Source organism: Dunckerocampus dactyliophorus, chromosome 19 (genome assembly GCF_027744805.1).
Source record: "Dunckerocampus dactyliophorus isolate RoL2022-P2 chromosome 19, RoL_Ddac_1.1, whole genome shotgun sequence".
Classification (NCBI taxonomy): Eukaryota; Metazoa; Chordata; class Actinopteri; order Syngnathiformes; family Syngnathidae; genus Dunckerocampus; species Dunckerocampus dactyliophorus.
Window position 1 is genome coordinate 16,031,977 of NC_072837.1, and position 14,593 is coordinate 16,046,569.

The following is a 14,593-nucleotide window of genomic DNA, read 5'->3' on the forward strand; positions in this document are numbered from 1 at the left end:
TTTCTTCATCATGTTTTTGTTTTGAACCCCACCCCCCCCTTCTGTCCCCCCTTGACCCCCGTGCCCCCCTCCCCTCCTGTCTTCCTGTGTAGCAAAAGCGAAAGAATGAGAAAGCGGCGGCGAGCAGATTCAGCAGCTCGGCCAGTGTCAGGGTTCTGGAGGCAGCCGGCTCGGGCGCGGCGCTGCCCGGGGGCGGGCAGCCTCCTCAGCCGCCGCCACCGCCGCCGCCGCCCCCGACCCAGCCCGCCCGCCTCGAGCCCATCCCCCACTCCCCCCTTCTCCTCCACCACCACCTCGAGCTCAACACCAACAAACCTCTTCCCCCGCCGCCGACCCCTCCCACCGAACCCAAGAAATTCACGAGGTGAGAGCGTCTCAGGTCCCCCGCGGACGGCGGCCCATCCGCAATCATCCAATCACAGAGCTTCCATTAGTTAGACAACTAAAACGTGATCGGGCTGAAACCTGCCGGCAGAGGGGGATGCCGTTCTTTTTGTAAACGCCTCGGGGCGTGGCTAATGGTGGCCACGCCTCTCTTCCTAACTTGTTGCATTCCAGAAAACTGGGAGGTTGGCCGTATCCTTCTGGAAGCGCACAACTTGAAATGATGCTATGCTAACAACTAAATACACTGAAGTGCACTTTAGAGACATTCTTTCCTGTAAATACTGGCCTCCACAAATGAACGCCTCACCTCAAATAAACACCCTCTTTCTCCCCTTCAGGTGAAAGTAGCTGCCACTAGGTGGTGCAATCACCTTTACTATGACTGATAGCAACACGCCTCACGAGGGGCGTCTTTATACCATGGCTGCACTGCCGACGTGGCATCTGTAAAGCTGAGCGGAAAAAATAAATAAAATGTGCCTACAGTATCAAATGTTATGAACAACTTGTACAGATAATTGACCGCGTACCGCCAATAAATTCCTGGTACCCTCTGCAGTTGTGTAACAAAAATGCAGGTGACTGTGTGGCGTTCCAAGCGCGTTCAGACGCACGTGACTTTCTTGCAGCGGGTTCATCCGAAGCTTGTCCTCCAAATCCACTGTGAAAACTTAGTGAAAACAAAAGCCGTAACAAAGTGTCATGGCGTCAAAATACATAAAACATGAAGGGCATTGGCTGCATGCTACATAAATAATAACTACTGTATGTATAATAAATATGTATATATAAAAATATATTTTAAAAGAATTTAAATAATTTTTAAATAATAATAAAATATATTTTAAAATTTTGATTTAGTTAGTATATTTTTATAATAAAAAATTAAATACAATAAATGCAACTATATATATATATATATATATATATATATATATATATATATATATATATATATATATATATATATATATATATATTTAAATAAAAATAAATTAAATTAATGCAACCGTTTAATATATACATCTATAAATAAATGCATTTATTTATGAGATTTTATTATATTTATTATATTATATTTGTGATAAAAAAAAAACCCAAATAATAATAATAAAATGAATTACAACTGCATCGCTTACCTTAACGGGTGAGCTTGCTGAGACTCCACTGTTGGAATTCCGCGTTTGATTGCACTTTTTTTTTTTTTTTTTTCCTTCTTGGTCTTCCCAGTTTCCTTTGAATGCGGACTTAAAAAAAAAAAAAAAAAAAAAAGATGGCGGCTGCTAATGTTGCCATAATTCAACGTGGCAACATCCACTTTGACTTCCTGTATGGGAGGAAGTGCCCGTTAGCTAGCTCTCTGCCGGGTAACAGTTGCTACGATGTGATTGGATGGTTGCTCTTGATGGGCGGGGTCATTGATTGACAGGCTGGTGTCTTATGAATTGGGGGCATCAAAGAATGGCTTTGGGATGCAAAAAGGAGCATGTTTGGTTTGCTTTGGTTGTTTGTTTTTTTTTGGTAGTTTTGCACGCTCACCCTCTCTATGCGCCATACATCTATAACTTGTTTGTGGTGTCAAGTTCACATTCTGCTGACTCGCCTCCATGATGATTGAGAGCCGAGCAGCGCTAGCCAACGAGCTAAAAGCCCGAGCTGTCAACTCGTTGTCCAGCGCTGCTCTCTGTGACTTTTACCAAAGGTGCTGTCGCACATCCTTGCACATTCATTACTGCAGCTTTAAGTGGAGGGGCTCATCAACGTAAGGTCACATGACCACACGGCACGCGTGAAGCATTGGTGAGCAGGTTGGTAACATACGTGTGCATGCTTTTACTTCATCCATCCGTCCTGCTGCATGCTCGTTATGGCCACGCACACGCACACGCACACACACACACACAACATAGCCGAGCACTGACAGTATGAGGTCACATTTAATGCATCCTCTGTCTTCACACTCTATTAAACCATTAGTCCCTCTGCTCTTTCTTCTTCTTTGTCTTTAAATCGCTGTCACGCTATTAGCGCTCAAGTATGCACTTTCATCTTTGTCAGAAAAGGCACTCATTTTTCCCAAAGCAAACAAATCCAGGAGGGACAACATGGTAAATGAAGGCGTGTTTGGTGCACAAGGGTGTGTTTCAACCTAATGAAAAGTCAAAAATGATGAAATAAAGCACTTTTCTTGCTCCTCCAATAAATACTAAGTATTGCAGCGCTTGTCGTGTCGGTGTTAAACGGGGCTCTGCTGCCCCCTGGTGGGGAGCACTGCGCCTCACATGCTTAAAGTAGGCCAAATGGGCGATTCAACTCACTTCGTTTTACAATGTGTGTATTATTACGACTGTACTGCTTCGGGCCTTCGAGGTTCCACTGTGTTTTTTAGCTGAAAAGGATTACCAACATATTATAATTATAACAGCTATGATTATAATTAAGGTTAAGTTCATTCATAAAGCACATTTAAACAAACAGTTTGTGCTCCCCCAAAGTGCTGTACTGATCAAAATAATAAAAATAATAATAAATAAAAATAAAATGCTGTGAACAAAATAAATAAAATTTTAAAAAGTAACTAATGTAATAAAAAAGAAGAAATAATTGACATTTGATAAAAGATAATATTCAAGATTCAAGAGTTTTATTGTCATGTGCATAGTAAAACAGCAGTTATACTATGCAATGAAAATCTTATTCTGTTCATTCTGATTATAATTGTAATGTATAATTAATAATTATAACAGTTATGATAAATAATAATACAATATTATATAATTAATATATTATAAATTAGAACATTATAATTATAATAACCATAACATATATAAATTGCATTTATGTTTCCATTAAGAGTTGACATTTAAATGCGCAAAATTTTTATTCTGAAGTTTATTTTGAAGGGACGTTTACCGGATGTGCAGCCGAAGCAAAGCTGCACTTTCCTTCCACGTTTATAGCATGCAGCCAACCACTTCATGTTTTTCAGTATTTTGACGTTCTGACATTTTTTTTTCCCGCTCACATGAATTTACGTCTTTAATTTTGCTAATATTGTCCTGCATATGTTATAATTAATTAATCATTCTAAGTATAATTATAATTTATTCATAACTTTTATAAGAAATAATAGTAAAAATAATCATTAAATATATATATATATATATATATATATATATATATATATATATATATATATAGTTAAATATATAAATTTAACGTTTTTTTTTTTTTCTTTTTGCTTCTTTCTGTGTCCCTTCAAGCCCTCTTGAGACAAAGGATGCCGCCATCGACCTTCCGGACGCTCAGCGGCAGGAGTGGTTCGCTCAGTACTTTTCCTTTTGATCGCCAACACGCAAACCTGCAGAAACACACCAGGATTTTCAGCATGTCAGCCAAACTTTGAAGAAAAAAAAAAACAAAAAAAAACAATAGCACTGGATTTAACTCCGAAAAAGAAGGAGAATAATGTTGAAACTATTTGTTTTCTTGCTGTCATTTAGAAAACGCCAGCGTTTGGGCTCAGTTGACTGATTGGCTGAGTTGTCGGTGAAGTGAGCCCAAACGGGCCGTCATCACTCTGCTCTGATTTGACGGTGCATTGTCTCACTGTGTTCGAGCTCCTCTCTTAGTACAGTGACAATGATCACATTAGGTTGGATGTTCATTTCTCATCTTTACGTTGCAGTCCACATTCTCATGCTGCCATCGTTTTTGGAATCCGGTGAGACATAGACGTGCGTTCGTCCAGAAATATCTACGGTAGAGATTGTCGTTGCTCTCTGTGCGTTAAAAAGCTGCTTTGCTAGACCTGAGGGCGGCGTGACCTGACCTTACCTGGCCCTCAGCAGATTTTTTTTGGTAGACTCGAAATAAAACCTTGTTTGTATGGTCGTCTGTCTCAACACAGATACAATGATGTCTCACCAATTTTAAGAAGAAAAATAGCATTTTATATTTATATTATAATGTGTATGCTTAATAAATGATTGTTGTGACATTTATGTGTGCATCTCTTGTTTGTAAGTATTGTAACTGGTGACAGTATTTTTTTTTTTTTTTACAGTGCATCATATTGAGAGCTCTTGCTTATATTTTGACCCTCTCGTGTAGTTAAATGAGCTAAACAAAATATCCAAATAGATTTTTGTACCATCGTCTCTCATACGGCTAGTAATGTGTACTGCAGTTATGATGCTCACCACCAGAGGGCAGAAGATCCATTAGTTTGTTGAACCAGTAATCCTCTGACCCGGAAGATAAACACAACACGAACTGACGTCACGCCACCGCCTGAGCATGATGGCGGCTTCTGGCGCTGCCGGCGGTTCTCCTGGCCGCCTGGTCCAGTACGTTGTGGTCCGCTCGGACCTGGTCCACAAGCTGTCCTGGCCCCTGGGAGCCGTGATAACGCAGGCTTGTCACGCCGCCACCGCCGCCATCCACCTGCACTACGCTGACGGTGACACGCAGAACTACCTGGCGGAGCTTGACGCCATGCACAAAGTAGTGCTCGCGGTGAGTGGCGCCGTGCTCCAATCTCCGTTTAAATAACGTTAGATTTCAGAACGCTCGGCATTTTTAAACACTTGGGCGTGGATTTCCCACGTAATACAGTTTCACACACATTATTGTTATTGATATAAAGAAACCGGTGATAAATGGCGTGATTCATGTTACTTTAGAATAGGTTTATTATGTTTCTGGCTAGCGAATTAGCTGGAAGCTACAGCGCTAATGTGGACCTGACACGTCGTGCCTAGAAAATACAACTTGCCGCTTTGCATATTAAGAGGATCCAAACTGTTATGTAAAAATAAATCCGAACACAAAAGTTACTTTTAAGGAGCACGATTCTTTCTAAAATTGCTGGCCTTTTGATACATGAGTTTGCGGCAAACGTGGGGGATCTTAAAGTGGCTGTGTTACGGAAGGAGTTCGGTAAGGAGCGGTATAGATGATTACTTTTCTCACATTAGGTTTTGCCACTAAACATTTAAAAAAAGGCTTGATGTCAATTGCTTCCTGAAATCGATCATATCTTTCTCTCGTGTGTATGTCTTTTGGTTTTAACTTTCAGTAGCGCTGTCAAATTATTGAAAATTTTAATTAAATTAATAACAGTTTTCAAATGAATCAATCACGATTAATCACGATTTGCAACTGTGTGAAATATGCCCGTTTTTACTGTATTGTATGAACAAAAACCTAATTGACAGGACACGCTAAAAGATACCAAACATGTCTGAAAATCTATTTGCTTACCACTCGTCTCTTTAACCGTGTTATTGTGAGCCATGAAGAGTTGTTGCTCAAAGACACCCAGCAATTTAAGTTGAATTCACATGTTTTGAGTGTAGATGTATTTTCTGGGATTTCCGAGCACACTTAAGTGCACCAAATTGTACGTCCACAGTAAGAGTTACGTTAGTGAGTGATAAGGATATCCACTTCTTATTTTTTTGTGTGTTTCTGCTTATTTAGATCACACATACACGCATAATAACGACATTATTGTGATTTTGGGAGTATCCGTGAAAGCATCTCGCGGTCAAAGTGTCGTTCTGAGGAGGGTTAGAGACGTGTTTGTGGCTCGGAGATACATAGAGTATAAGGTGTTGGCATTGCACTGCTGTTGATGTGTTCAGGTCAGAATAAAGTTATAAAAGAGCGGCAGACTGTGTGAGTGCGTGGGGACACTAAACTACGCTTAACAGAGAGGTGTGGCTTGACATGATGTGCATGTGTTAGTTACACTTAACATTTTAACATAATTGTGAATTAAATAAATTAGTTACCGCCGTCAGTCATTCATTCAGTCGTTCGGCTTGTGTTCTCCAGGCTCCAGACGAGGCCGCCCTCTCGGGTTTATCAGAGTCTTTGACCCAGGCCGACGTGGCCCACAAGCTCTGGATCGAGCAGCCAGAGAACATCCCCACCTGTCTGGCTCTCAGGCCGTACCCTAAAGAGAAGGTGCAGCCGCTGCTGCGCAAGTTCAAGCTCTTCAAGTGAACTCGCACCGCGTCGACTCCCGAGGGAGTCCACAAAAGAGGACTGCAAACAGGACAGCCAGTAACTGTTTCTTCTGCATCCACTGGGATGGAAATGAGATATGAATGGTATCTCCCACACAAGTTATCCATCTGTGTCCGGGCTGCTCAGTACAAGTCAACTATAAGTTGACAGTAAAAGGAAACACGCCCGCAGAGCCGGTTAGCTTCAGCAGAAAAGAATGTTATTTAAATATTGCCTGTACAGTCAATAAAGGTTAAACCATGGCCACAGTTTTACCCTGGAACGCGTTATTTCTGGTTCCTTTGGTAATATTGGACCACAAACAAACCAGAGGTAGAATTGTGTTTGTAGAGGTTCTGCTGATGCCTCGCATATACTTCAATAAAGTAAATAAACAGTTTTAAAAAAATGGTTGGGCAATATAGGCTGAAATTCACATTGTCATTTACATCGCTGTCTCTTGCAATAACGATACATATCACGAGTAGGGATGTCTAATGATATAATGTTTAATCATATCAATCACTGTTTTCAAATAAATCACCATTTGCAACTATGCCTGAAACATGCCCATTTTTTAAAACTATTTTATTGAAAGAAAGATAAATGACAGGACAGGATTATATATTATATATTTGTATGTATTAACGGCTCCAAATGAAGCGGAAATTGAAATCAAGCTAAACGATAGCACGCATGTCTGAAAATCCATTCACCTAACACTGGTTTCTTTAGTAGTAGCACAGCATTTGAATCACACTTCTACAGCGTTGTTATGAGCGATGAGGGTTGCATTCAAAGACACTACGTCATTACAGTCGAGAGCACATGTTTTGAGTGTATTTAATGGGATTTCCGAGTGTACTCACATGCAGCAAATTGGACTTCCGCATTAAGATTTACAAAGTGAGTTTTAAGAATATCCACTTACAGTATTGTTTTTCATTGTATTTTTGTTTAGAGTGTGAATGCTTGTTTGTCTATATCTGCCCTGTGATTGGCTGGCTACCAGTCCAGGGTGTACCCCGCCTGTCGCCCGAAGTCAGCTGGGATAGGCTCCAGCATACCCCCGCGACCCTAATGGGGAAAAGCGGCATAGAAAATGGATTGGATGGATAGACCACACACACGCAAAACAAAGACGTTGTTGTGATCTTCCGAGTGTCGTTGAATGCACCTTGCGGTGGATTCTACTCATTGTTAATGAATGGAATATTTTCGTAGTGACGGCATAGAAAACCTGTTTATGACTTTCTAAATACGGGTTTTGACATTATTAGAGCCTTGTAGACATACAATTACACGTCTATAGTCACCTTTATGCGCCTAGTGTCCATTGTTTACATCGCATAGCGCAACTGTTAATGGTGCAGGGGCTCTAGAGCGAGCTAACAAGTGACCCACCATCCACAATCCTTATGTGAGACATGAACACACGTCTTTCTCTTTTCTGTGTTCTGAAGATATAAAAACATAAAAAGAGACAGCTCAGTGCTGCATGTAATGGGATCCACCTGTGCCGCCTACAAAGACAGCAAGGAGTTGCGGCTGTAGGTGCCATTACGGAATAAATCAATCTTCGGTTCAAGGAGGAGCAAAATACCACGACAGGAGCAATATCTTTTAACAAAGATATAAAAACGCTACAGTACAGAGGTGAGGGGTTTTACAGCCTTAAAACATACATAATAATTGTAAAAAGAAAATTAAATAAAGTTGTCTACTTTGCTGGTTTCACTTATTGCAGGCTATTTTGGGAACCTATCCCCCACGATAAAAGAGGGAACACTATTGTAAATCACCCTGCTACCTCAATATACTTCAGGGTTTAAAATAAATTACTTAAATTAATTATTGAATTATTAGTTTCCATTCATCTTCTACGCCGCTTATCCTGGTGTGTTGATAAAGTGTTCTTCTGTTTTTCATGATTCCATCATTTTTTCCTCAGAATTGAGTAATTCCATAATTCTTTCCCTCTCCCTACTGACTATACATTTTTTTTCTTAAGTTCTTTCAGTGTTTCTTAAAGCCAAAAAGATGCCATTTGAAATGACTTTAGTGTTGTGTCGTGTCTGTCATATGCTTTTTTCTACAAAATGAAACAACTGAATGAACATCCTCCGACGGTGGTGATTCCATCCTTTATGCCAGGGGTTGTGGTTGCATCCAGACGGGAACGGATCACTGCGTGAAATCAATGTAATACACAAGTCACACCTGCGTGTGTGAACAGGCGCGCGGACGGAACCACGTGACACTCCAGACCATAGAAGAAGAAAGAAGTGCGCCTTCTTCCGCTTTCCGAGGCTCATCGAGACTTAGGAGAAGTGGGAGTACTTCTGCGATGATTATGGAGTACGAGACAACAAAATATCAGGAGCATGCCGACTGGGGTGAGTCATGCTAGTCGAAATATTCAGATATTATGTTGGCTTGTCGGCAGCGCTCACTTCTGGTCACGTGACGGTGACGTCATCGTCTTAAAAAAAGTCGGCCGCTTGTCTACATGAGAATGACAAGCCGGCGTTTTCACATTTCCCCACTCTGGAAGCCGTTCTCAAAAAAATCCCGTTTCAGGTCACCCAAAACGCTGTTTCCGTGTTGACGAAAGGCTGAAACGATAAAATACTTTGCCATTTTGACCTTTACCGTTTTGCATGAGCTCACAAACCCCATTTTGTGTTTTAATTCAGCAGTGCTGGGTAGATCGAGGTACTCACAAATCAACAAAATGATTCTGCACATGTCTAATTTTGTTCCGATGCATATTGCGTATCTTGTGTTAAACCAATTAAACTAATTTCAGATCTGAAATACTACTTTGTCCATCAGTTATGTGATACATCAAAATTAAATCACAGATCCAAATATCCATTCATTTATTCATGAAAATGACAACCGAACTTTTGCATTCTACTGTATTACTGTGACGATGCGTTGCAGCGTGTCGGTGTAAAATTATCGGGTTTAAAACACTGCCTGCGTAACAGCGGCCGTCGGCGCGGTCCAGCCCGGCCCTACGCACACCCGCACAAAGCTAAAAGCCCCCGGGTTGACTTAACGTATTATCCCACAGCTGCACTAGCTGGCATCCGTTACACTTACTGTAAGTTTCATGAGGCTTGACTCTGGAACAAATGATTTCAAACACAAATTGTTAAATAGAGTAAACAATATTCATATTTTAATTTGTTTGTTTTTTAAATTTTTTAATAAGAACAAATCAGAGGTAGGGCAGTTTTTTTTGTAAATAGATTAGACATGTTATTTAGACATGACGTGACAGATGTCCAAGCCCTTCCTCTACTGCCCCCTAGAGAGCGCACACCATAATGGCCAAAGACCTCCCTCAAGGCCAAATATAAAGGTTGGCCTCCAAACAACAGCTGTGACTTTGTTGTTTGGGTAAAGGATGGCAGAGCACGAGTGTGAGATCTCACAATCGTCTCACCTTTGACGTCATTAGTCAAAACTGTGTTCCACGTGTCCGTAAACACCGGCATGACTTGCTTGCTGCACTCCATGGAGGCCGCTGATGGATATTTGATCTGTTTTGCAGTACAATGACGTGCCATGTATGGTGTAGTAGTACTTGATGCGGTTGATGGCGATGTGCATCTTTGACTGACAGGTCCAGTGGTGTCTCAGCACCAGCACGTCTGGGCCTCCAGCCAAGTGGAGCACAATGGAAGCAAATGAAAAGTCATTTGCATACCTTGAATAAGGCCTGCGTCTTTCACACCGTAAATCCAAGCGCCACAAGTTTGGATTCTCTTCGTGGTCAAGTGGGACTCGTCTGGAGATTTCCTCAGTTTTTTCAGGCACACCAATGACATGGTATCCCTAACTGCCCTTCAAACATCAAATTCTAAAGAACACAAATGAATACCAAACCCGATTATAACCTTGCACATAGCTCTTGTTAAATAGGGTCACTGGAGGCAGATCATGTTATTGTAGGTAGACTATGTACAGCAGTATCAAATAGTGTTATTGGAAGCAGAATATATTGTATTATATACTGTTATTGTAGGACAATATATAGTATATAGATAGAATATTGTATTATAGTGTGTCATTGTAGGAAGACTATATATAGTATTATATAGATAGAATATATACTATGTTATTGCAGGTAGGATACATATATTATATCAATACAATATACAGTAGGTGTATTGTTTACAAAATACACTTCTCGTCGTGCGCTTTGCCCCAACACCCCCCCGCCCCCTCGTGGACGCGCCCTCACGTTCGGCGCGCCCCCGAGCAGCCCTGTTTGTTTGTGTTGAGAGGCTGAAAATGGCGGAGAGAGGAGAGAGATACGACAACTTGACTACGCGAACGCCACTGCGCCGTCTTCGCCAAGCAAGGAGCGCTTGCGAGTGACACGCCGGGCTCCCCACCACCACCAAATCCACCACCAGCCGCCGCCGCCGAGAGGACTCCTAGTCTGACGGGGATACCTGGACGAAGGCGGTGTGGATTAGCCAGGCTGGCTAGCATGCTATGCTAGCCGCGCTAGCAGCCTGACGTTGAGGCTTCAAGTCGTGTGTGATTTTTTTCCCTCCCCTCCACCTCCTCCACGCAGGCTTGTTTGTCAACACACGCCGATCTTAAGTTGTTAGCCAGCCAGCTGGCACCAGCAACACACTTACTTGTGCTTGCATTCTGCGTGACGTGCGTGGATGCATGTGTCAGCGGATGCTGCTGCCGAGCACAAAGTTATCAATGTAAACTTATAGCAGCGGACACTAAAAGCAGCAAGTTAACTTAGCTGCTTTGCTAACTCTGCTAGCTGGCGGTGTTGGACGCCCAGCGGGAGGCGGCTACTTCTTGTGGGATGTAACCGAGGAGCGGCAGGAGCCCACCTGGAGGTTTGTTCGGCCAGCGAGCGGCACATAAAAAAACAGGTAAGCCAGTCAAGCAGCGTAGCTGTGGGTTGTTGATGACAGCGTGCCGCCGGGTCAAGCCACGACGGGACCCGGCCGCTGCGGCGCGGCCTCACGTCGCTGGCTGCCGTGCGCGTGTGCGTGCTTACCACCGTGCCTGACAGCACGTTAAGTTGAACGCGTTGGTCTTTCTTTGCCACCTGAACATTTTTCAAAGCCCTTACGTAAGCATCCCCCTCAAGGTGTCGCTGCCTCTGATTTTTACCTGAGTCTTGACCTCCTTTTTGTCTTCTTCTTCATCATGGCTGGTCTGCACGGTGTGGGCACTGACATGGTCTGAAACAAATATTAAACTGGTGGTGGCGCAGTGTAGCGTACAGTCAGTCACGCGATCGCTCCTCGCCAGTTATAAATGACCGTCTCTGTTTTTGAAAGTGGTGAACAGAAATATGCCAAAGCAACCCAGGTTAAAACCTGCAGCAACTTGCTCAAAGAAACACGTAATAAATAGTAATAAATAGTATAGTAATAGAAAAAATGTGATCGCTCCTCCTGTGATGCTCGATAGGCAGAGAAAAGGACAACTGGAAATGTGTGACCATTTTAACCGAGTTACAAAACAATGTAGGTGCGTTTTGAAATGTTTGCTGTTCCACAAATTGATGCTAAATAATATCATTGTCAACATGTTTTAAGCCCAAATAAATCAATAATGTTATGATACATAATAATCAGGGGTGTCACAAGGTCTCACATGATTAAAACTGTCTCATGGGCATAATCAATAAATTAACCACACACTACAGTAAATGAAAATGAACTGAATCATTTTGCCAGCCTCACTGTATTGCCCTGTGCATGCTTGTCTGTTTTCGTCGTCTCCCGCCTCCAAACAGGCAGGAAGACGGTTCACTTTGTGCATTGGTTTCAACACCTTGGCGCATGTGTTCCGTAGAACAGTGGCATGAACGGAGTGAGCCCTCAGTCATGCCGTCTCTTTGTCTCGGTGGATGGAGGCTGGGCCGCTAGCATACACACAAAGTGCAGAAGAGTGTAGCCTTGTGAGGAGCAATGCAATCTAATGTAGTGGAAATTAAATGAATAGATAGCAATATATTGTTATGTATTTTAAAAAAAAAGTTTTAATTGTACTTTTCTTAAAAGTAATGTTAAAATTGTGTATTGTCTCGCGACAGCCCAGTAATAAAAAAACAATAATAATGCAATATTTCCTTGAATATGTCATCTTTTACTCCGTAAAGTTGTGGAATTGCCATTTGTGACATGTATTTTCTCACAGGCAGTCCTTGCGGCCTGTCAAACGTTTGCAGCATTTCCAGAAATCCTGACTTTTCAACTGTATTAAAGAGCAGCATTTCTTCCGCAATGACTTTCTGTGAATGCACACGATTTTCCGCTGTTCCGTTTGTACTAAATTTTCCGATGGGAAAACCGGGCAAGTTGTTTTTGTTGCCTTGTACGCAGTGACCTTGGGCATTGCGAGCGTCATTTTCCCTAGTAATGTCAACAACGTTACCTTGCATTATTCCTCGCTAGGCTCCATCTCATGGGGCCCCGCCTCCCTCCACAGAGACAAAGCAACTATATGACGGACAAGAGGTCTCACTCTGTTCGCCGTTGTTCTATGAAGCGTCTAGGTCAGGGGTCAGGAACCTTTTTGGCCAAGAGAGCCATGAAAGCCACATATTTCGCAATGTAATTCTGTGAGAGCCATGTCATATTTTTTAACATTGAATACAACTAAATGCGTGCCTTTTTAAGCAAGATAAACAATTTTAGAATATAATACGTCTCTGAATGTACCCTTCCTAATAATGTTGTTTTACTGACACTAGCCAATCATAAATAAAACACTTCTTACCATTAATGCGACTTCTGGTGGGGCTTGGTTGTGCACCGCACTCCGTATCCTTTTTTCTTTTCGCAATGTCTTTCTTCAAAAGGGTTGACTCTGCAGAATTAGCTAGCCTGACTATTTGATTTAAGGAGGGAAGTTTCCTTCTTGCCCTCTCAATGACCCGGGTTTTGGTTTTGGTGTCTGACCCGGAAAACATTGTCAGGACAGCTGGCATTGGCTCTGGCCACCCACGTTGTGGTATAAAATGGATGGATGGATTAAAATGCATTATAATGTTTATGATTTTTAACACTGTGATTTCTGTCATGTTTTACTTTGAAATGTCAGCGAAAAACAAATCAGAAATGTTCTATCGTGTTAAGAAATGTCTGAGAGCCAGATGCAGTCATCAAAAGATGACCTGGGCCAGGGGTTCCCTACCCCTGGTTTAGGTGCTGAACCAATGCACAGAGAGCCTGTTTGGAGGCAAGAGACGAGCTAAACAGACACACATGCACATGGCAATGTATGCGGGCCAGCACAATTATCCAGCTCATTTTCATTTATTGTGTGATTCATTTACTTATTATCGCAAGGCAGTTTTTTTCTGAACGGGAAATCTCGTCACGTCTCGTGACAACCCTAACCATCACATTTTGTAAAACAAATCAATCGAAAGACAATATAGAAAGTCAAAAGCTGCGGCACGCTCACACAAAGACGTGCACTATAGTTAATGTGATCGCGCTTCCTGTCGTGTGTGATATTTAGAGTAGAGGACAATTGGAAATATGTGACTGTGTATTAGAGACAGAAATGACATGCTGTTGTGTAAATAAGGTAAGGCTATTTAGGTTGTTTAATGAAAGAACACGTTTAATGAGAGGCATGTTTATTCTTGCACCCAGCTCGTCTTAACCCTCAAAAGACATCCTCAACACACACGACACACTTCTGTCCTTCAAAATAAGAGCGCTATTCACCACATCCTGTCTAATTGTGTAAATATAAGGGTGTCGCAAAAAAATATCATATTAATAACGCAATTGGAATTGCATCGTGACTACGTCTTCCTTAATCACAAGCACAGGCATTACAGTTTGTTGAGGATTTGCGCTGAGGCTGACATCCCATTGGAAAAGTTAGCCAAGTTACATTCATTCCTCAGTTACTGGTTAAATTATCTAATGATGTATGGGGCCCTATGAAATCCATGTTATTTTTTTCCCAAATTCCGTTTTTTTCCGTTTAAATTTTTTTGAATGACATTTGTTTAACTTTTCCACATAATTTTACCAGCGTATAGTGTGTGCTATTTGAGTTAGTGAATACAGTGTCCATTAATGAAATGCAAAAATCCTTCCATTTATTGATGGAATACATCATTGGCCAATTTTGCCCAGTAATAGAGAAATGGATGTAATCTGGCTAGCTTTTC

The 14,593-nt window shown here is 41.8% G+C and overlaps 3 protein-coding genes across 6 annotated transcripts in view; all 3 read left to right on the forward strand.

The window, feature by feature from the left end:
- fam184ab (family with sequence similarity 184 member Ab) overlaps positions 1 to 4,356 on the forward strand; it is a 75,274-nt gene extending 70,918 nt beyond the window's left edge. For 2 of the 3 annotated variants that reach the window (XM_054760919.1, XM_054760918.1), the window contains exons 23-24: positions 93 to 364; positions 3,651 to 4,356. In XM_054760919.1, coding sequence (XP_054616894.1) covers positions 93 to 364; positions 3,651 to 3,732 — 354 coding nt within the window. In that variant the 3' untranslated portion in view covers positions 3,733 to 4,356. The remainder of the gene's footprint in view (positions 1 to 92; positions 365 to 3,650) is intronic. The other variant, XM_054760920.1, reaches the window with a different exon arrangement.
- Positions 4,357 to 4,529: 173 nt separating this feature from the next.
- Positions 4,530 to 6,958, forward strand: ptrhd1 (peptidyl-tRNA hydrolase domain containing 1). Its single transcript, XM_054760924.1, has 2 exons — positions 4,530 to 4,905; positions 6,229 to 6,958. The coding sequence occupies exons 1-2, from the start codon at positions 4,687 to 4,689 to the stop codon at positions 6,397 to 6,399; spliced, it is 390 nt and encodes a 129-aa protein (XP_054616899.1). The 5' UTR covers positions 4,530 to 4,686; the 3' UTR covers positions 6,400 to 6,958.
- Positions 6,959 to 10,681: 3,723 nt separating this feature from the next.
- The window catches only part of ncoa1 (nuclear receptor coactivator 1), a 56,848-nt gene continuing 52,936 nt past the window's right edge, over positions 10,682 to 14,593 (forward strand). For both annotated transcript variants that reach the window (XM_054761275.1, XM_054761276.1), the window contains exon 1: positions 10,682 to 11,318. The gene's annotated coding sequence lies outside the window, so the exon portion shown is untranslated. The remainder of the gene's footprint in view (positions 11,319 to 14,593) is intronic.

Coding starts and splice junctions, on each gene's coding strand:
- ptrhd1 (XM_054760924.1), top strand. CDS start 4,687: ATGATGGCGGCTTCTGGCGCTGCCGGCGGTTCTCCTGGCCGCCTGGTC. Junction 4,906..6,228: donor TGCACAAAGTAGTGCTCGCG/GTGAGTGGCGCC, acceptor TGTGTTCTCCAG/GCTCCAGACGAGGCCGCCCT.